General features: G+C 42.6%; 4 protein-coding genes across 11 annotated transcripts; 3 read left to right on the top strand and 1 right to left on the bottom strand.

Annotated features, from left to right (window-relative positions):
* The first annotated feature begins 28 nt into the window (after positions 1 to 28).
* LOC129596554 (uncharacterized) lies at positions 29 to 1,714 on the top strand. The gene is made up of 2 exons (XM_055493873.1): positions 29 to 314; positions 686 to 1,714. Exons 1-2 carry the CDS (start codon positions 176 to 178, stop codon positions 1,462 to 1,464), a joined length of 918 nt encoding a protein of 305 aa, XP_055349848.1. The 5' UTR covers positions 29 to 175; the 3' UTR covers positions 1,465 to 1,714.
* Positions 1,715 to 2,366: 652 nt separating this feature from the next.
* LOC129596568 (uncharacterized) lies at positions 2,367 to 4,456 on the top strand. The gene is made up of 3 exons (XM_055493895.1): positions 2,367 to 2,634; positions 2,756 to 3,119; positions 3,717 to 4,456. Exons 1-3 carry the CDS (start codon positions 2,625 to 2,627, stop codon positions 4,162 to 4,164), a joined length of 822 nt encoding a protein of 273 aa, XP_055349870.1. The 5' UTR covers positions 2,367 to 2,624; the 3' UTR covers positions 4,165 to 4,456.
* A 397-nt stretch (positions 4,457 to 4,853) lies between these two features.
* Positions 4,854 to 14,771, bottom strand: LOC129596556 (CDC42 small effector protein 2-like). 8 transcript variants are annotated; one of them, XM_055493877.1, is made up of 4 exons: positions 14,341 to 14,771; positions 9,669 to 9,851; positions 7,895 to 7,996; positions 4,854 to 5,368 (listed from the first exon to the last, which is right to left on the bottom strand). In XM_055493877.1, exons 2-4 carry the CDS (start codon positions 9,726 to 9,728, stop codon positions 5,237 to 5,239), a joined length of 294 nt encoding a protein of 97 aa, XP_055349852.1. In that variant the 5' UTR covers positions 9,729 to 9,851; positions 14,341 to 14,771; the 3' UTR covers positions 4,854 to 5,236. The 8 variants fall into 8 exon arrangements, with proteins under 8 accessions (XP_055349852.1, XP_055349855.1, XP_055349857.1 ...); XM_055493880.1 differs by lacking the exon at positions 14,341 to 14,771 and adding an exon at positions 13,980 to 14,246; XM_055493882.1 differs by lacking the exon at positions 14,341 to 14,771 and adding an exon at positions 13,788 to 13,963 and having other exon boundaries at positions 7,895 to 7,993.
* Positions 14,772 to 14,911: 140 nt separating this feature from the next.
* On the top strand, positions 14,912 to 21,211 carry LOC129596581 (uncharacterized). The gene is made up of 3 exons (XM_055493907.1): positions 14,912 to 15,718; positions 16,088 to 16,583; positions 19,935 to 21,211. The coding sequence occupies exons 1-2, from the start codon at positions 15,104 to 15,106 to the stop codon at positions 16,454 to 16,456; spliced, it is 984 nt and encodes a 327-aa protein (XP_055349882.1). The 5' UTR covers positions 14,912 to 15,103; the 3' UTR covers positions 16,457 to 16,583; positions 19,935 to 21,211.
* The last annotated feature ends 90 nt before the right edge of the window (positions 21,212 to 21,301 follow it).

Raw genomic sequence — 21,301 nt, 5'->3', positions numbered from 1 at the left:
GCTGCAGAAGTACTTCTACACACAGTGTACACATCAACCGGATCATCGGCAGAAGCATGACGCGGCATTGACAAATACGCCGTGCATTTAACGTACAAGTATCCCGGTTAATTACCTTAGCTTAGCGGAATATTCCAGCGATTATTCGGATTGATTGCGGACGGACGCAAGAAAAATGCGGGACATTGATGATGGCGGAGTGGAGCAGCGAATCCGCTGGATGCGGACAGTTATACTGCTCCTGCTCGTGATAACTATGTTTCCCTTGTGTTATGGCTTCACTAATCTCAAACTCGGCCAGATTCCCGTAGTTGGTAATGTTCTAAATATCGCTGAAAATGTTTCTGATTTTCTTTTTTAATAAGCAATCTACTGTAAAGTTTATATAAGCAAGGTTTTTCTAAGCAGGAGCTTTTCTTGCCGAAACTACTTGCTTGTTCTTCTCGCCGAAATTCTTTTTCTTGTTCTTCTTAATAATAATCTTCTGTAGTTGATTAATACAAAACTATGCTTCACGTCATGTGATCATATTATGAAATACATTTGTTTTCTTAATAAAGTTTTAAATCTCGCGATAATATTTACTACATCTAATTCGACGTTTTTCGCAATCCTTACAAGTTTTTCGCCACTTATAAGTATATACGGTGATATACAATACGTATACAATGTTATGTACTTACAGAGACGCGCAGCCTGTCCAACTTCACCATCCTCGACTCGGCACTCCCCTTCAAAGTCTTCGTCCAACTGGACCCCAAGACCACCCAGCCGACGATGGACGTGGCCGTCCTCAACCGCACCCTCCTCGACCAGATCACCTGGAGCGTTGACACGGTCAAGGGGGTCCTCCGCCTCTCCTACAACCCCTCCGCCGCCCCCACCGACAACCTCCAGGGCTTCTTCGGCAACATCGGCGGCCTGACCGGCAACTCGGCCTTCTCCATCTTCGGCTCGGGCCAGGTGACCATCAACGGCGTCACCGTCACCGGGGGGAACGGCGCCCCGTCCATGAGCGGGAAGGAGGCCGAGGTAACCATCCGCACCAGCGCCTTGACCGCCATCCTGGCCGACGGGTCGGGGGACATCGAGGTGCAGTCGCCGGTGGTGGTCGCGGGGACCCTGACGCTCTCCGTCACCGGGTCCGGGAGTATGGGGCTTCCCAGTGTCACGGCGGACACCCTGCAGGCCTCCATCACCGGGTCGGGGACCGTGAAGATCGCGGGGGGAAAGGTCAATACGGCTAGTATCTCCGCGCACGGGACTGGGTCCTTCGACGGGGAGCGGCTACAGGTGGGGAGCGCCAATGCGTTGGCCTCGGGGATGGGGAACATCGCGGTCAGTGTTAGCGAGAATCTGGTGGGTTCGCTGGCCGGAATGGGCGGGATCAAGTACCACGGGACGCCCAAGGTCAACGTCCAGACGTCCGGGTTGGCGCAGGTCACCAAACTGGACACCGCTTAATATTCTCAATAATTTCCATTTGTTTCTCAAAGCGCTTTAATGTGCTCAAGCTTTTTATACCGTTCTACGCGCGCAGCTCTGTGAGTTTGTATTTCTCCTGATTATTTAAGGAATCAATGTGTTACCTTATATAATTATTCAGTTTTTGTCATCATATTAATTTTGTACCGGAACTGCAAAAATTATAATATGAAAGAGTGTTTATCGACTTTTGCGACTATTGCGCAGCAAAAAAAGCTGGAAAAAAAGCAGACAATTTATTTATTATGTTGTTTATTATGTTTGTGTATTTTGTAATTTTGTTGTTTAGTGTCACCTTATTTATTGTGTTGTTTCTGTTTTTTTAATTTATTTTTTTAATTTATTTATTTTTAGCAGACAAATTACTTATTTTGTTATAAGGAAAATAGCGCAATATTCATTGTAGTGCGCGTGGACGGGTACATGAGCGTGTAACGACCACTCTACAGTCTGCAGGCCGGGCTAGAGTACCTGTACAGTAATGCTAAAGTATACCAAACATCTGGTTAAATTCTTGGATCGTCGCAAGACGAACGAGTGCGAAAGCATTTGCCAAGAATGTTTTCATTAATCAACATGCACTTGAGGTAACCAGGAACCGTGTGTTCCTTATTCGCACAGATTAATACTGCGCCTAAGGCCACTGAAATAAAATCAAAATAATCATGACCAATCAAGCGTGGACAAGTTGTTGGTACAAGCATCCAAAGCACGAGATTCCAGCGTGGATAAGTACCGGATACTTGCAGCACACAAGCCGGCATGCCAAACCAGCAATCCTGGTGTATTGTACGTACAAAATGTACCGTAAATGCGTTAATACACCGCATACAGAACATAGTCATTAATGTGTATCGCTACTCGATAGCTTGTTTTATTAGCCGGCAAAGCGAGAATGTATTCGAGCGGATATCGCTCTATAGTGAAAAACGGGTTCGGCATCGATTCATCGTGAGCATGACGCAGCCGAATACGAACACCGATCGAGCGTTAAACCACGCTGTAAATAATCAGTTAGCGTTTTCCCGATAAACAGCCCAAAAAGAATTTTCGAAGAACGTGGAATTCCCACTGGAAAAACTGTTTTGTATTATTAATTTTGTATAGTTGACCTTTTCGTATCAACGGTTGGGTTAATTATGGCTCAAGGTAAGACCGGAAGTGGATCTGATGAAGATGCTCTAAATGATCGATTAGAAGCATTCTTCTGTTTTCTCATGTTTTCTTACGCTTTCTTATGTTTTCTGATGTTTTTTTGATTGTATGCTAGACCGACGCGATCTGGCTGATTTCTCGGCCGTGCAGTGCAGCGCCCCCTTCCCGGTGACGCTGCGCATCGCGCCCGGGACCTCCAGCGTCCTCCTCACTGCGTCGCAGGATTTCGCGGCAGAGCTGGCCCGCGTCCAGACCGACGTCAGCAACGGCACCCTGACCATCTCTTACACCGGCCAATTCAGTTCCGCCGGTGCCTCCGCTTTCGGGGGCAGTTTCGCAGGAGGCGCGGTGTTCGCGTCGGGAGGCTCGTCGTTCTCCAGCAGCACCAGCAGTTCGGGCGGGGAGAGCGTCAGCATCATCAACGGGGTCGTGTACCGCAATGGGCAGCGGGTCGATGGCGGTGACGAGGGCGGAGCTGGGTAAGAGAACATAAAAGACATATGTTAATATAAAAGAAAATTTCAATTTGTGTAAAATACTCATTAAAATTTAAATAAGAGCCTGAGAAATATATGCGCGCAAAGCAAATTGCTTAATTTAAAATTTCATTATTGTGTAAAGTACGTGCCGCACTGAACGTGTGAAACAGGATTTGTAAAATAATTTGTTTCACTGTATATTAATTATTTAAAAAAATAATTAAAATGAATACCCGTTTAAGTGTGAAGCGTTCAAAAAATATTCAAAAATTCTTACCGATTAATTTCCAGCTGTTCTCATTATTTCTACCATGTAATAAAATAACTATTTAAAAATAAAGCTTCAGGGAAAAATAATAATTTCCAGCCGAATAGTTTCAAAGCGCACTTAACAATGCAAATATTTATTAAGACAAATATTTAAAAAAGTGGGAAAGCTTCCCGTCGATTTTGTTCAGAACGTGGCTACCTACAATTTCAAGGTTTTAGTAGCATTTGAAGAAACCGTGGAAAAAAAACCCAAAAAATTCCAGACACGTAAAATAAATATCACAAAAATGTCATTGGAAAAATTCATGCCCGAACTGTGTACCGTAGGGGCGCCATGCCGGACATCCGCATCACCGTAACCGCCGCCCGCTTCGCCGCCCTGACCCTCGCCGGCGTCGGGAGCATCGGCAACGAGTCCGTCTCGGCGCTGACCGAGCCGGAACTGGAAGTGCAGTTAACCGGCACCGGCCAGCTGCGTCTGTCCAACATCCAGGCCGACACCGTCCGCGCCAGTTTGAACGGCACCGGCCAGATGTCCCTGTCCGGCGGGGCCACCACCCTATCGGCGAATTTACAGGGAACCGGACAGTTGGAAGCCCTGGAGCTGCCGGTGCAGGACGCCGAAGTGTGGGTGGCCGGCACGGGTCAAGCAAAGGTCACCGTCGCCCAACGCCTGTCCGGCGGAATCCAGGGCGTGGGGGCCATCGGCTACCGCGGGGATCCGCAGTTGGACGTGCAGAAATCCTTCACCGGCCGCTTATACAAAATTCCCTGAATTTTTCCACGATTTCTCGCCGTTTTTGGGATTTTAATAATTTTCTCGAAGATTTTTATTGCCATTTTACGGGATTAGCTTTTCTGTTGTTCTTGTATTTTATATTCAATTTTTGCTGACCAGAGCCAGTTACGCAAAACACTAAAAATGATGTTTAATGATGATGTCGTGTATTTTTTTAAAGTTTAAAATTTGACTATTAAGTGGTGTACCGGCGCCTGCAGTCATTGTTATACTGGCGGCTATGGCCCATTAAAGTTTATTTAAACATTAAAAAAATGATTTTTTTTAATACGACGCTAGATTTTCCTTGGCAGTTTTTAGTTTTACAGAAATAATTCGGATATTAACTTCTGGATGATTTGTATCTGAATTTTGCACGTGAGTACTGAATTGTTTCTCTACTTTTTAGAAGTTAATCCGGCGAATAACGATGAATTGAATGAATAACGGACATTTGTTATTTTTTTGAGAGAATAAATTTACGATAAATTAAATACTGATTTCTGTTTAATTCTTAGCGAATGATTTTTGGAGATCGGGAATCTGCTATTAATTTTTTATATAAATATTTATTTTTTAAGCAGGATACGTCCTCAATTTTAATACTTTTTTCTGATTATTTCCCGGCGAATTTTTCCAAACGAATGCTGTTTCCTAGTACGAGTATTACATCACCCACGACCAACTTCTCAAAATCGAATATTTTTCCCATTTCATTTTCACACGAAAAACGACCGGAAACCCGGCCAGGCGGACATATATACAAGAAGACAGCGTAAAACCGGAAAAACCAGGAAAAAAAATGATTCCGTCACACGCGCAACGCAAAAAAAACAAAAAGTGCACCCATCGTATCAACAAAAATTCGCGCAGCGTATACAGTGAAGCGGATAAAAAATGCGCGGAAAATAAATTCAAAATCCGTCCAAAAAATGCTCCCTAATTGTCCAATGGTCCGGCGCCTGAGAAAACCGCTATTTCCGGTGGGCGAGTGATAAATCTGATAAAAACGGAGGCTCTCTCTTATATGTATCATCCAAATCACACATTTCTCCCGAATAATCCCACGTCACTGGGTGCGCGGCGGCGGGACGGGTTTATCCTGGGACTGGTTAAGATCGCGCACCCGCAGCACGTAGTTGACGGGCAGGGCCTCCTCGTAGCCGCCCTTGGAGCGCATCTGGCTCTGCACCGCCAGCAGCTGCAAAAATAAAAAATGAGCGAAAGTTGTGAAAAAATACAGCGTCATAACGGCACGTTTTTCTATTAAAAATAACACGCTCTGCACCGCCCCACACCGGCCAACCCCCGTAATGCGTGTCATTAGGTCAAACGCTGACGATGCTTTCTCCCCACTTCACTTGCAACTCGTCAGCTAATTTTCTCATCAATTTTATTCCCAATTTTCCTGGCAAAAATTTAAACAATTATTAAACTAAAAATTTATAAATAAATTTAAATTTTTTCAGCAGCAGAACGAAAAATAATCACGTACACACAAGATGAGAATTAAATAAAATTGAGTTAAAACATTTACAAATAAATTTAAGCACAAGCCAGTTTATTTCCAATTAACACGGTTAAAATTATAATTAAAACAAAAGCCACGCCACAGATTATATTATAAAATTTAAAGACGATTAAAAATAAATCCAGAATACCAATAAGTTTAATTAAACGAAGATCTATTTAATAAAATTTGAATGTACACTGAATAATTATAAACAACGGCATAGAAATGAAAAATAAAAAATTCATAACACAAAGAAAATTAAATCACCAACTACAAAATCCAATATAAAAATCTTAAAAATAATATTTAAAAAAAGTAAAAAAAAACCAACGACAAATTTGCGTTAAATAAATCAACCGGCGAAAAAGTTATCCTTCTGAAAAAAAATTTATTCCATGTTCCATGACCTATTTCAAAGTTCGATTTCTTCTGTCATTTATTTATTCAAATCTGTTGACTTTTTCACTTTGACGGAGAAAAGCGTAATTTCCACTGTGATCTATCGCCACCGGAAGCGATTGAAAGTTATCCAAATAAAAAAAATTTCATTGACTCTCACCCGGGAAAAAATTGAAAAATCCGCATTTATTCCCACGCGGGCACTTTCTCGTTGGCCTGCCCGTGTTCCCGGGTTAAATCTCCCTTTCGTATTTTTAATCACCCGACAGAATGTCTAATCCCTTTCGTGTCAACGCTGCCAAACACCAGCCGAAGTTCACCGTTACAACGAACGCGCACTTGTTGTGAAAACGCTCAAGCGCTTAGCGGATAAATCGCGCTCTTCTCACCGCGCGTCAAAATTCGCTAGTAATCAAGAGCAGCACTGCAGGCGGTCGCAGCTGTTGCCGAAAAAAAAAACTCAGTATTATTCGGCCGACAATCGTTTATCTTCCATCACAAAGCCATTACACTACTTTTGCTTTTTCTCTTTTCAAGCGCAATTACCAGGCCCACTTGCGCCGCATCCGAAAATCGGACACCGCAAATCGGCGTGAAAAGCATAAATACAGAGAAAATCGTTAGAAAAACGCTGACAAAAAATTTTATAAAAATTAAATTTAATATTACCAGATATTTTACTAAAAATCTAAAATTACTACCGAGAAAAATATTCATAGTATAAAATTCAATAAAACTGTTAACATTGAAGATGCAAATTATTCTGTGAAGCAAAAACGGATGAACTGTTATAACAGCATTTTTTAAAAAGATTCCAAAATATTGCTCTGCTAAGTTCTTGTAAACTGACAAAACTCCTGATGCGAGCTGCCACACGTAATCACAAGCCACTTTACTACACATTTCATGACTTCCATTAAAACTTTAATGTCGCCTGCTTATACACATGATACGGAAACTTATCATAAAATTTTTAAATAGCCAGTTAATAATTGTAAAATTATTATAATAATTGAAACACCCCAAAAACACGTAAACGCATGAGAAAACACGCCAACAATTTTCCAAAATATTAACAGTACTATCTGGGCTTTACAGTAAAAGAAGCAAAAAATCGCTGATGTATAGCACTAAAATATTTACAAAAATCCAAGTCTTCAAGCAAAAATTAACATTTATTTAAATTCAACCTAAATACAATTCGTAAATGATTTGAAAAAAATAGTAGCTAAATTATACAAGAAAATCATTGGTAATCAGGAATTATTTGGTTAATAAAGTAGAAAATATTTAGGAAAAAAACTGTAAAAGAAAAAAATATTATCTATTAAATATAACAGCCTTTACAAAATTCATGAATAAATTTCACAGTTTTTGAACCGCACTTGAAGGCAAAATCCTTTATAATCAGCACTTATTTTTCTACTACTGGAATAAAAATATTTACAGAAAAAGATTTCAAGGGAAAAGAAAATACGACTGATTGCACAGTAGAATACAACGCGATAATTGTGAGAAAAATCGCAATCAATCGAGCGCAGTGCGAGCGGCCGCAAAAACGTCCCTGGCGTGTTTATTTCCGGGCAATAAAAATAAGCTAAACGACGGCCGACACAAGGCCGGCATTATCGTCTGGGGGGCCCCCGAAACTGGGTCACTTCCGAGGGAAACCATCGCTCGCGCGCGCAGCGGGCGTGTAACACGATCCCGCTGTGTTTATTAACCACGCGAGCGGCCGGCAATATAAATGATCGGAAAAAAAACGCTAAAAGCCACTCAAATTTCCCAGTGTTTAGCTGAACGTCTCTTCCTTACCGACGTGCTGCTCGTTGTCGCTCCCATGTCGGTGGAGCCGATGTGGCCCACATGCCGAAAGTCCGTCGGCAGCCCGATCATTGACCGATCAATCCGCTGCTGCTGCAAAGAAATGCACAAGAAAATGCATGGACTCTTATCTGCAAATCAAGCTTCTATTTACACCGAATTTCTGATCGTTTAGGCAAAAAAATTCCCTAGAAAAAATTTAGAAAAAATTTGTACATGTGTATTGTCATTATTTCAGCAGACTTATTTGCATTCTTTTCGGAGCGGAAAATTGTTTTAAAACTACTATTATTTTCCGCAAATTTATTTAAACTCTTTTAGTGTACAAATCATTTTAGGAACACCATTAATTCCGGCAAATTAATCTGAATTTTTTCAACGTAAAAATTATTTTACAACTACCATTAATTTCGGCAAATTAATTTAAATTTAGTTAAAGTATAAACTACCATTAATTCCGCAAATTTACTTAAATTGCTTTAGCGTAGAAACAGTTTTAAAACTACCAATAATTTCCGCGAATTTGTTGAAATTTTTTAGCGTAAAAATTATTTACAACCGCAATTAATTCTGGCAAATTTATTTGAGTTTTCTTTGGGTCTATCTGTCCAAAATAATTTTTAGAGCCGCCAGTAATACACGGAGAGAGGATAGATATGGCCAAATGGCAGCCATCGTACTACACTTTTCCTGCTTTCAGCACCAGGATCCATTTACCGCAAATGGTCTGACTTTTCGTTAGTACAAAAAAACTGAATTATTCTAAAATGAATTTTTCCATTGATTTAAGCTGTTAATTTTCAGCAACTTTCAGCCATTAATTTTAACAATTTGCACCACAAAAAGCCGTCGTATAATAATTATGAAATTAGAAGAAACCGGAGATATTAACGCACAAAGTCAGCTGCATAAAGAAGCAGCGAAATGATGGATTAAGCAAATTTCCGCGCAACCCTGCGGGAAGGAAAGTGCGTCAGCGCTGTCAATCGCACTCACGATCATCGCCGATCATCTCGCACAATTTGCAAAAAATACTGTGTTCGGCCAGACATATTCGGAAAACGTCAACTCCATTAGCCTGGATCAGCGCCGAACGCCACACGATCGACTCCATCAACAAACGGGCGAAATTAGCGTTGACAGAGGCCAAAACCTCATTACGACAGCCCATTATTACTCGCCTGGAATTTTAACGCCATCGTGTAGGAAAAAATTAAATTAAACTATCTAAAGGGGTGTTTATTTTTACGTCATTTTCAAACATTTAACCACAGGAAAATTTATTTACAGCGAAAACAAAATTAACTGCATAAAGCGTAATAAAACTGGGCATTTTAAGAAGCTCATAATTTATTATTTTCAATAGTTGATTATAATTTTAACTGAATTAAATCAATAAATTCCACGATGGCCTTTTTATTTGTACGCCATTAACAGTGATTAAAATACAGAAATTTCGGTAATTAAATTACAATTACTTCTGTAAATCAAATGGCAGTATTTAGGCAAATAAAATTTTCAAATTTAACTACAGCTCTTGCCTCTTACTAAATTATTTAAAATAAATTACGAAATAAAATATTTTTTCAGCGATTTATTTGACTACAGGAATTTCTGTAATTTAAATTACAGTTTTTAATCAACTAAAATTCCCAAAATTTCAGATACTGTCAAAACTAAAATCCAATAAATCGCCGAAGAGTCCACACTAAGTTAAATGTAAAAATTAGTAAAGTAAATAAATAAATTAAACTATTTCACTTACCGGGGAAGGAGTGGGTACGCCGCAGCAGTTCCGCCACAAATGCGCCACACTCGCCGTCATTTTTCTCGGAAAAATAATTCCCCCGGAAAAAATAATCCCGACGCAACGCTTAACGGGGCGATAGCGCGTTCTCCTTCGTCAAAAAAATTGGCAGCAACAGCTCACTGTTATCCAAACAGCACACTGCAAAAGAATCACAATATCAAAGGGAGAATCGCCGTATTATATACATAACGGTGACACGCTGACGACAGCGTCTTCCATTATTATCCGATGATTAAAAAAGGCAGTGGAGCGTGAAGAGAGAAAAAATCGGGACAATACTGCTTACGGCGAGGAAAACATGATTCAGCTCGCTTTTTGCTGGCTGCTGCTGATGTGCTCAACGTCGCCAAACGCAGTCTGCGCTACAGGTCGACCACGACGGTACGTCACCGCCGCTTATACACACGCATTACGCTGGCGAATGGGCTGGCGTAAATCCGCTGTCAGACTGAACCGAGAGACTAGTGTTGCGTATAGAGTCTGTCTGTCCGGTACCGTAAAGCCGCACTGTCAGACTGAACAGAGAGACCGAGAGTTCTGCGTATAGAGTCGGTCTGTTCAGTTTGAGTATGTAAAGCCGGAGCGAGACTGAACAGACAGAGGACTGTGTAGAGTCTGTCTGCCTCTCTCTTCAGCTGGGCTACGGTAAAGCCGATTACTCATAGCGCGGCAGTCACAGCGGTGAGCAACAATCTGCAACATCCATCTCTTTTTCCTCGATTATCAATCAAATTCACATCGACTCATTCCTTATTTTCCTGTCTACCTCACCGAGCAATCAAATGACAACAGCAACAGTGACCGTGTCATTCTAAAGAAAAATGCATGTTTTATGCGATGTACGGCTTTACCGAATTTTACAGCAGTGTCATTATTTTTCCGAGTGGAAAATAATATAAAAAAATGACTATAAATGATCAGGAACGTATTCGTTACAAGAAATAAACTGTAAAAATTGTTTGCACACGTTTACCAAGTTTGCTGTACACTAAACTAAGTACCTAATCGACAGCACAGTTATTTAAAAAATTCCAGATCATCAAAAAACGATTTTACTCGGGGTTTTCTCAGAAAATTTAGCTTCAAAAAATACTATTAATCCAACATACCGAAAACGGAACGTTCTTTCCTTCCAGAAAAAATCGGGGAAAGGGTTTTCTCGAAGCGAGAAGAGAGTCGAATTTTCAACTATTAACGAATGACAGAGAGAAGCGAATATCGAGCGCACCATAAACTGGAAGCACCCCAAAATGGCGATTTCGGCGATAAGCATTTAATCATAACCGAGCATCGGCACCACTCGAGCCCAAATAAACACATATCCACACCGAGAAATCGCTACAACCATCAGCATTAACCTCCGAACTGTGCCAGCCCCAATTCGCTGTACAAAAACGCTTTTTTTTCTCAAGAAAAAAGAAATTCATGTCAGTGTGTAAATCGACGAAAAGGCGCGAGAAAAAAGAAAGCCGGTCTTTGATTGACCATTCGCAGAGTGAATTAGCCAAACAAACAGCGCATTGTCGACTTCCGCTCATCACTGTCAGACGCGCGGCATTGTTGGCCGGACAAAGACCAACACTCTCTCTCTTCGTCAACACGACACAACCGCTTAGCGGACCCATCACGCTAAGCTCTCGAGATAATCCGCGTACATAACCACTCCCCGACAATCAGACCAATCTTTCACCGAAAACAATTAGGCAGTTGTGCAGTGATCGAGTACTACCGCGACTTCCGGTCAATCGTTCAACGCGCCACAGAAAAAAGTAGATTAATAACTCAGGGAAAAACTGAATTTATTACAAATTTACTAAAAGTCAAGGAAAACTGAACGCGTTTTAACAAAATTATTGAAAGTGAGGAAAAAAAAAGAAATTTTTTACCAATTTACTAAAAATCAAGAAATGTATTCACACCAGATTTTCTGAAAGAGTAGACAAAAGAAATGAATTTATTCACGCTAATGATTTTGGGTGTTTTTTCAATGTTTAAAATTCGGAACTTTTATTAGTGTAAACCCGCGCAGGCGTATTGTTATGTGTAATGGCAGATGCCGAATAAAATAAATCATTTATTCACGTTTACTATAAAGGTCAGGAAAAAATGGAACAATAAAGCCATATACGAAAAATTTATGTAATATTTTGTTTATGGGTTTTTAAAATTTAATTTAGAAAAAATGGTGATTTTTACGGGATATCCACTTTTCCGTAAAATCTTTAAGACTCACCACAACAATTCCAATATCACGAATTCATCGAAAATTCTGGAATAGACCTTCCGGTCAAATCACCGCGCACTACGCTCAACAAAATTATCAATTCAAATTGTGAAAGTATCCAAAATGTATAACTTCCGGTCAAAATTTTCAACGCGATTAAAAAAAAGGTTAATAAATCGGGAAAAAAATCCGTAAATAATTTGGCAATTTTTATTCAGAGAAATTATTTGGCTGGTTGCGTGTGCGTTAGAAAACTGAAAGAAAACCGCAGTATATTGCTTTTAGAAAGTGCAAAGGTCCCTTGGCAGCCGCAGCCGCGTCACACATCGTTAGCGTCCAAACCGTACACTTTTTGCTTTCCGCACAGCTGATGCTGCATCGCAGATTCGCAGTGCAGTAAAAAGAAAGCATAACACGATCTGCGCGCAGTGCATGCCACTCGTATTTTGACGGCGTTCCAACAACATATGCTTTTCTGTACACCCGCTCAACCGGAGCGCCACTCCATATCGTAACGCGATTATGACAATTTATCAATAAATTCGCCAGAGTAAATTGGATAAGCACTATCGTATACAGTTGCATATAGTGGGCGGATATCAGCGTCGGCTGATGTTTGGCTAATGCATTAAGCATTAAACAGCTGCAGATTATGCAAGCACCCAAACGGAAGTAACAACAATTTGTAACGAGCATAATTTTACACTAAGAATTTCATTTTTAAAAAAATTAAAAATTGCCACGCTACAAAAAACAAAAAAATTTAAAATTACCACGCAATTCATACAACAAAATAAAGCATTCTTAAAAATGTCATTATTTCACTAGCAGTGTTTACAATTATTCAAAATAAATCATAACAGTAAAAAACTAGCGATTTAAAAAAAAATAAAATTAAAACATTTTCAAAAAACCAAATTCGTACGAATTCCAATAAAGAAAACAGAAAGAAATTCGAAGAAATGGTGAAAAACTTTAAAATAAAGAAAATCCGGAACTTCTTACGATTTTGAAAGACGTAAGAAATTCAGTAAACAGAAAACAGAATTCATCGTTTCAATAAATAGAAAATAGACAAAAATTCGCAAAACTAGTGTAAAGAAATTCATCTTGCCTATTAAATGCACAAATGCATAAATGATTACAAAAAAAATAAAAAGAAAAGTACTGAAAAATAATGTATGCTAAAATCAGAATAAATAAAATTCATTTAAAATAATAAATGTTTACCGTCACGTAAATGGTGTTGGGTTGGTCTGATATCAGTTCTCACGAAATAAAACTACTCGAAAATCCGAGACAGGTGTGACGCGGAAGAATGACAGATCAATGTAAAAAAACACCTGACATCGGTGATCGGTGTACTTGAACAATTTCGGCGATATGTGTATCGCGTCAATTAACACATCCGGGAGCTTGGATAAACAAGCGTCAGCCGAAAGTGAAAATAATGCGCCCGTCGCATCTGCCGGGCGCTTCCGCGTCAGCACAAAATCAACACTCTTGTCCGCCAAACAACGGCATATTTTATACTAGTAGTGAGAATACCGGACGAGTCAGCAGCCGGAGAAGCAATTCAAACGCCAAACACTGTCGCCGATTCCACGTAAAAAAGCGCGCACGCTTCAATAAATAAAGTGCAATTTAAAAAACAAATTAAATCAAACAGGATCAAACTAGATAATTTAAATAAAACTAATTAAAATTGAATGGAAACTCCGGAAAATTTTTTTAGAATTTTTAATCATTTAATTAAGAAATTAAATTAAATTTTAAATCTTAATCAATCAGAAGTAATGTACAGTCATGAAACCAGAAAATTATTCTTTTTTAAATAATTAACAACTTACCGTTGATTAATTTGTACGTTTGCTATTCCATGTTCTCTCAATCAAACGCAGTTTCAATTAGTCCCAAGTAACGTATATCAAAAACAGAAATTTTTCGCACAGAAAATTGATGGGGTCGGCGGTAAAATGGCAAATTAGCAAGGAAATTAACCCAATTAGCGTCGTTATTTCTCAAGTACCGTACGTACTTACAAGCAGATTAATAGCGGCGCAGATGAATGATCGATAGGAGCGCGGCATACATAATTCGGCCAAGAAACGTACGCGCGAGCGTACTACACTTACAGCCAGTACTGAGGTACTCGTTACAACACGTGCGCAACAGCAAAATTAAGTGAGTACTGACATTAATTACAAGCAAATTAAACGACAATCGCGCTCTTTCACCCTCCGAATCTCACACGCCAAACATACCCTAATCTGACTAGCAGTTCACTGTCAAATGTCAACTACGAAAAGCTGCAGACATTCAGCTACAATATTGAACCGATTAAAACGGCTTGACACAAGATGGAAATGAAGATAAAAAATTAAGTTTCGCCGTACAGCGTACCTTGCAATTGGTTCTCGATACACTCGATAACCGTGCACGATGATTTTTGCCACGGTTTTCGTTTCGCCGCTTTGCCTGTATAGCTGAATCCGTAAATAAACAGCCAATGATGCCGCTTGAAACGGCGGAGGAAAAAGACACCGGTATTCCACTCAGCCGTAGAAAAAAAGCGTCCTCGTCGAGTGTATCGCCAAAAACGGTGAAGAACCGCGCAAAATTCAGAAAAAACGCAAAATTCAGCAAACTGCAAACGTTGTCGTTGTACACTCTGTCTTTTTCTCTGACTGCGGTGTATCTTCTCCAGATCGCCAGTCCACGATTGACGATGTCACGATGGTCGATATATTTCTTAAGAAACTTTTGCGAAGCAGCAGAAACCAATGACAAATAAAATTCTGCTGAGAAACATTTAAAATTTAGATTTTAGAAACTGTTTAAAAAAATCCAAGCGTTGATAACTTGATGCAACATGAAGAGAAATTGCTAAGAAAATAGCCTCCTCGTGGCGGCAGCTGCCACCGCCTTCATGAGCGCAATGAACTGCTGCACTTGTACCCGCTACCCAGTTTTCTCAAGATTCCAATTATTTGTAAAAGTCACTGTGAGTCTGTGACTAAAACCGTGAAGAGTTCTTCGTTGGATGACATTTCCAAACTCTGCCGAATTCGTCTCGCATAACATACTTTAATAGTCAGAAGTGTTTTCAATTCCATCTCTGATCGAGCGACGACGGGCTGCACCAACGTCATCGGCGACCTGCACGATGCTGGTTTACGGCGACAACGAGCACAACGTGTGCGGATGGAACACGGTGAACGTCCTCGTCGACGGACTGCTGCAGCACGGCCGCGTCATCAACATCGTCGACACCGGTCTGATCGTTGATTTCGGATGTGCCACCCAGTGTGCGCAGTTCGTCGCCTCCGGGCGCATTTTTCACAGTGAGTATTTCGACAACAGACCCGACGCGGGCGATGACGCGGTGCAGGTGCTCCTGCGCCCCCATCCCACTGCTCCCTGGACGTGGTATCCGGGGAAGATCTTGGCCCTGGGAGGCTACAGTACACGCGATTGCGATGCGCACTTCGTGGAAGTGACGCTGCCGTACGGCACCATCAGGGAACTCCTTCCCTGCTTCCAAGTACGCCGACCGCCCACGGATGCAGAGTATCAAGAAGGGCGTGTGGAGAAGAATGATTTTCTCATCCGCTGTTGCCCGCTACCGGCCGCCTACTGGTCCGATGGAGTGCCCGCGGTGCATGAGCGGTTCCAGGCAGGGTTGAGCCGACGCTATGATGTCCTGTGCACCGTCGTGCTCAGCCAGGCACTGCTGTACCTGCAGTGCAAGCTTGACACTCCACTGACGATTCAGCAAGTGGTACGTATCCATACGTACGTCATACGTTGCCGACGATAGCATTTTAGATTATCAGTATTGATTTTATTTACATTAATGAAGAACATTTACTCGTAGTACAGTAGTTAGTTTATTTAGTTTAGTTACGATTTTTATCAATTAGTTGTACTCAAGTGTAGGGCCCACTATAAGAATTCTGCAATTACTGCAGTACTTACTTCAAGCACGAGTTACTTATTGATATTTTTGTAATTATCACTTATCAGGAATAAATTTTAATCGGTGACTATTGCCTATTAAATTTAGCTCATACGGCTACAAAAAGTTGAGGAAGCCATAGGCAAAAAAAACGATATTAAATCACTCGACGTGGACAAATGTTGGTTTCAGGAAGACGTCTATGGGGAAGCGAAGAACGGGACGCCGGAGATCTGCTCAGCAGGGTTATGGTCCCCTATGATTAATGCATCCATCCTGAAAGGCCGGTTTTCTTGTTTGTACGAGGACGTCGAAATTCCTAGACCGAGCCCGCCGTTGGCCATTCATCTGTGGGTGGAAATCTTCCAGACGCTAGACTCTATCGAGCGTGTCCGCTGTCGTCGTGTATGTCCGTTGTGGAACACCCTACTCACCACCGACGTATACTTCCCCGATGTGCGCGTGTCCGGCAGTTTAATCAGTGCCTACGGTGATGTGGGCCTGTCGGATTATGAGCAGCAGCAGCATCCAGTACGTACTGGATGGTCAACTGTCTGCTGAAATGTTTCAACAGCCGCACCAAGCGGCTCGTGCTGACGGATACCGGCTTATGGGAACCCGATGACTTGTTCCCGCTCATGCGGCACATCCTCCACACCAGCCGAATCCCGCTACTGGTGCTCGACCGGTGAGATTATTAGCTCATCCCAGTGCTAATCTGTAACCCGAACAGGGGTTGTTTGGGCCTGTCAAACTCCCCTGTTCGGGGCCAGAAACGAAGTCCGAGGTGCCGTTGTGCGGGCCAGAGACCTCAGGCCTACCGGCATACGGGCGGAAGGCCTATTTGTAGACCCACTCTAAGCAAGTTCTGGTTCCGTCTGGGCCTATCTAAACACGATATGCAACAGCGTTCCGGCCCAGTCCAAACAGTAAATTTATTTAGAATTTCAGTTGCTTTTTTATTTTGTATTTTACTTAAATCCAACGCTTTACATGACTTAGAAGCTTTACTATTAAGTGACATAATAGGCTTTGTTAATATTTATAGTAGCGCATCACATGCACTGATCACAAGTCTGCATTAATCACGGCATAAACATGGAAAAACAGGATGCACAGCAGCTATATGTAAATTCATTTTTCAAGATTTCGGCTCAATAATTTCGTAATTAACATTGTTACGTGGGGCCTTATGGGCGCCCACGTACCTTCGACGGCGAAACAGCGGCGAACCCGGATTGAGGCTTTAATGCCGAAATCTAACTCGCGCACCGTGGCGCAGCAACACCAGACTAATGAGATCGGATCCTACAGCCAGCGCAGCTGTGCTGTAGGTCCGTCAAACACCACAGAAATGTGTGGGATGGAAATCCCCAGAAACAGCGAAACACAACGGCGAATGGCCAATCGTGAAGGCGGAGCTATCGGCCTTCACATCCCTGTACTGTCCAACACTGAGCCCCTGCGAAGTGCATGAAAAATGGCGGTATGCGCCGTAAATAAGAAAATGTCAGTATGCATGCAGTAAAAGTAACATAAGATCAAATGAGAAAAAAAACACTGCGTAGTACAGGCCCGTCCCTGTACTATGTCCAATTGACTTTACTACCGGATACACGGTTCCACTTCGGGCGGCTTACGGTCCGGTTCGGTCAGTCCAGGTCGGGTAAGGTGGTCCGGTCGGCTCAGTCTTGTCGGCTCGAATCCGGTTCGGCTCAGGTCGGGTTCCGGGTCAGGTCGGCTCCGGTTCGGTCAGAGGTCGACCTATTGGGTCAACGCACTGTCGCGAAAGATCCAGGGTCCAACCCGGAAAACAGGCAAGTTCCGGTTTCTTCAGCAGGGAAAGGTCACGTTCTGGAGAAATTTGGGCAGGGGTTTGGGGCATCGGTACGCTCGTGACCCTGCAAACAAACAAATACGTTGCTCCGGTGGGGATATTCCACTGCTCCGTCCGGGTGAAGGTCGCCATCCCAGGAAATACGGGCAGGGCTCTGGTGGGGGGAATTCTTCGGCGTGATGCTGGTGGTCGATCCGGCCGTAGGGATCGGAGTTGGTGCTGCTGGTCGCGGTGTATCCGTTCTGGTTTCCCGCTGAATCCGGGCCGCGTCCGCCGTCGGCATCGCAGGAGACGATTCTCGCTCCGCGGCATCATCTCCATCGCTTTCTGGTGGAGGCATCCAATGCGTTCCGCATCGGGGTGCATTCTGCACGGCAGGTGGCTTATCCCGGGGGGCTACGGATGGAGCTCCATACCGGGGGTTGCATCGGCAGCGATCTGGTCCACAGCTCAGAGGTGGCCCGTGAGCGGGGCAAGCGCGCTGTGGGAACACGATCGTCACCGTGATCTGCTACCATGTTACGTGGGGCCTTATGGGCGCCCACGTACCTTCGACGGCGAAACAGCGGCGAACCCGGATTGAGGCTTTAATGCCGAAATCTAACTCGCGCACCGTGGCGCAGCAACACCAGACTAATGAGATCGGATCCTACAGCCAGCGCAGCTGTGCTGTAGGTCCGTCAAACACCACAGAAATGTGTGGGATGGAAATCCCCAGAAACAGCGAAACACAACGGCGAATGGCCAATCGTGAAGGCGGAGCTATCGGCCTTCACAACATTCGCATCAGCTTTGCTCGAAGGCACATCCGACTTGATGGTATACAGCTTCTTTCCCAAGTTCTTCTCATCGGAAATATTTGGCAGCTTCAGTGGGTTCATGCGCGTGCTGGCATCGGGCAGGCGTTCGGGAAAAATTTTCATCGGAAAAGGGAGAATTTATGAGGAAAATCCTGAAATTAAATATTATATTCATTAGTCCATGCAAATAAAATATACAATATTTTTGCTGTTTGCATATTGATGCTGATACTCAACACAGACAATACTGTATGCGAAGTACTTTTAACGCGCGCACGGACCTGCATGGGATCATCTTGTTTTCTAATTTTCTAATATTTCCACATGTTTTGGAACTTTCATGCTCGATCCTAAACCACGGGAGGCTTCGACAAGGTGGATCTTCAGTGGAAAAGAGGTTTTTGACAATCAGTGAACTGACGCAAGTCGAGAGCTGGCAAAACCCACTAACCGTTGCAACCCACTAACCCACTAACCGTTGTTGATGTAATCCTGTTAGCTTTTAGCTTGGAATTTGTGTATTTATTTTTCGTTTATACCTTTCAAATTCATAGTGTAATATTATATTAATAATTATCATTACGAAGCTCTAGGTTCGGACCGGATATACGTGCGTAGTACGCACATTGCATACAGTATAGTCTACATACATGTACTTACACACCTGCTGCCGGTTAATTATCATGACTTGTAATTCGATAGGAATTTTGTAACGGACACCGCTAGATTTTGTTGGCTACCTGAATAAGAATACTCAAATAAAGAAAATTTATTTGTGGGCCAGAACTATGATTTTCTGGGCCAGAATATTTCAGCACTACGCTGGGCAAGTTCTTCCCACGAATCTGAACCAGATCTGGCCCACAATACGTTGGCCAGGAAATGCCATTATCCTGGAACAGAATATGCTCCGGATAGGCCAGAGTGTTTCGTGCCCCGATCGGCCTTGATTTCGTTTCTAGAAATTGCACTGGGATACTGTGTCGTGGAGTCAGATTGGTAGGATCGATGTTAAAGCGGATGAATGTTGTCTAAGGCGGTGCACGATGTGTGACTACCTGTTCTGACCAAATCACCATGCGCGCAGCATGACTAGACACATTTATCGGAAGCTGCCCATTCTATTTCTAAACCTGATTTTAGTTTCGTTCTGCTTACGTTCATACGTGATGACATCTGATAAATTAGGCCTGCGTTCTGGCCGCACAGTGAACTGGTGTTTCTCGATTCGCGTAATCGTAATCATAGCTGACTCATGACCTTGCTTTCTTTTCCCACCTGTACAATCGTAAGCTCCCTCGAAGCGCTGTATAAGCAATTCGAGTTGAGATGCTTTTAGAGCATCGTTTTAATATTACGGTACCTAATTTGACTAATTATCCTTCTTGTCTTTCGGTTACAGGTGTGACTTCAGTGAGTCATTTGGCGACATGGCGAGCCTACTGAAATGCATGGCCCGCGTGGCGGTGGGGTATTTGTCACTGTTCGAGAGGATCGTGTGGAAGCAGTGCTCCATCGAAGAAGACTGTCTCAAGGTTCTGGTGAAGCGGCACAATTTCGCGCCCTGTCGATGGAGGGGATGCAGTTGGCGCTGTGGGATCTCTTCGAGAACAGTCTGGTTCTCCCGGAGCCGTTGGACCGCTTGGAATGGTTCTCCCGGAGCCGCTCGGCAAGGGGTACAGGGACATCAAACAGAGCAGTTTCGGGCCTTGGGCCGTGTTTTAAAGCGCTTAACACAGTTTGTGTATGGACAATATACTTAAAGGGACCGTGATATTACTAAACCACCCATAGAGACCTTCCAGTGGTCACCTATTTAAGTCAATGGGCGACATAACTTCAAGGGGCCAGGCTGCAGTTATTTGGCCCCAGAACCAATACTCAGTGAAGTTAATGGAAGTATTAAAACTTCAACCCTGTCAGCACGATGCTGTAGAAGCATACTGTACAATACTGCACATGGTTCGGCCAGCACACCTTCACCGGTCAGTTCTGGAACCACCAGGCCTGTACCGCGACACTCTGAAACTACCGGACGGCTGGACCTCGGTCCCTTTCAGCCAAGGCAAAGCTTTGGTTTAGGAAGTCACCTGATCGGACACCATGGCCAATTCCCACCCTTAGGAGATCCCAGGAGGCCGGGGCTGCCGCCACCATGGCAGAGGCAAAAAAAACATAAGCTCGGATATTTACGCGATAATTTAAACATTCTCTGTTCCTTGGGGTACTATTTTTATTGCACCTTGCTAAGCCAGTTTGAACATCCAAAACACACACAAGCATGACACAGCATCAAAAGACAGCGGAAACATGCGGCCGAATGCGGCCGAACTTCTCTGTTTTAGTCTTTGAAACAATGGGCGTGTGCGGGAAAGGAGCGAAATTTAAGAAATGCGGTAAAATGCTCGGTAAAATGCTTTTTGAGAGGACACTGGAGAAACGGTCCACTCAGTTTCCCAAGCAGAGAATCTGTGTTGCTATGATGCGAGGTAACGCTGCCTGTGTTCAGAAACGTTTTGTATCGGTAAGACATGGTGCCGATAAATTAGAAGAATTTTTTCCTATTTTTGTTGTAAAACTCATGCATTGTAACTGTCTTGTGATATTAAAATGATGTGTTGAAATGATGAGAACTGCTTAATTTTGAGTTTAACCAATGTTTACTTGAATAACCCAATAAAGTCCATACTTGAATAACCCAATAAAGTCCATGTAGGTATACGTAATACGATTAGAGAATAATGCAGAAGCGCTGCACTCGTACAACCG

The sequence above is a fragment of the Paramacrobiotus metropolitanus genome, unplaced genomic scaffold, assembly GCF_019649055.1.
Source record: "Paramacrobiotus metropolitanus isolate TYO unplaced genomic scaffold, Prichtersi_v1.0 Parri_scaffold0000092, whole genome shotgun sequence".
Taxonomy (NCBI): Eukaryota; Metazoa; Tardigrada; class Eutardigrada; order Parachela; family Macrobiotidae; genus Paramacrobiotus; species Paramacrobiotus metropolitanus.
This window is presented reverse-complemented; position numbering and strand designations above follow the sequence as displayed.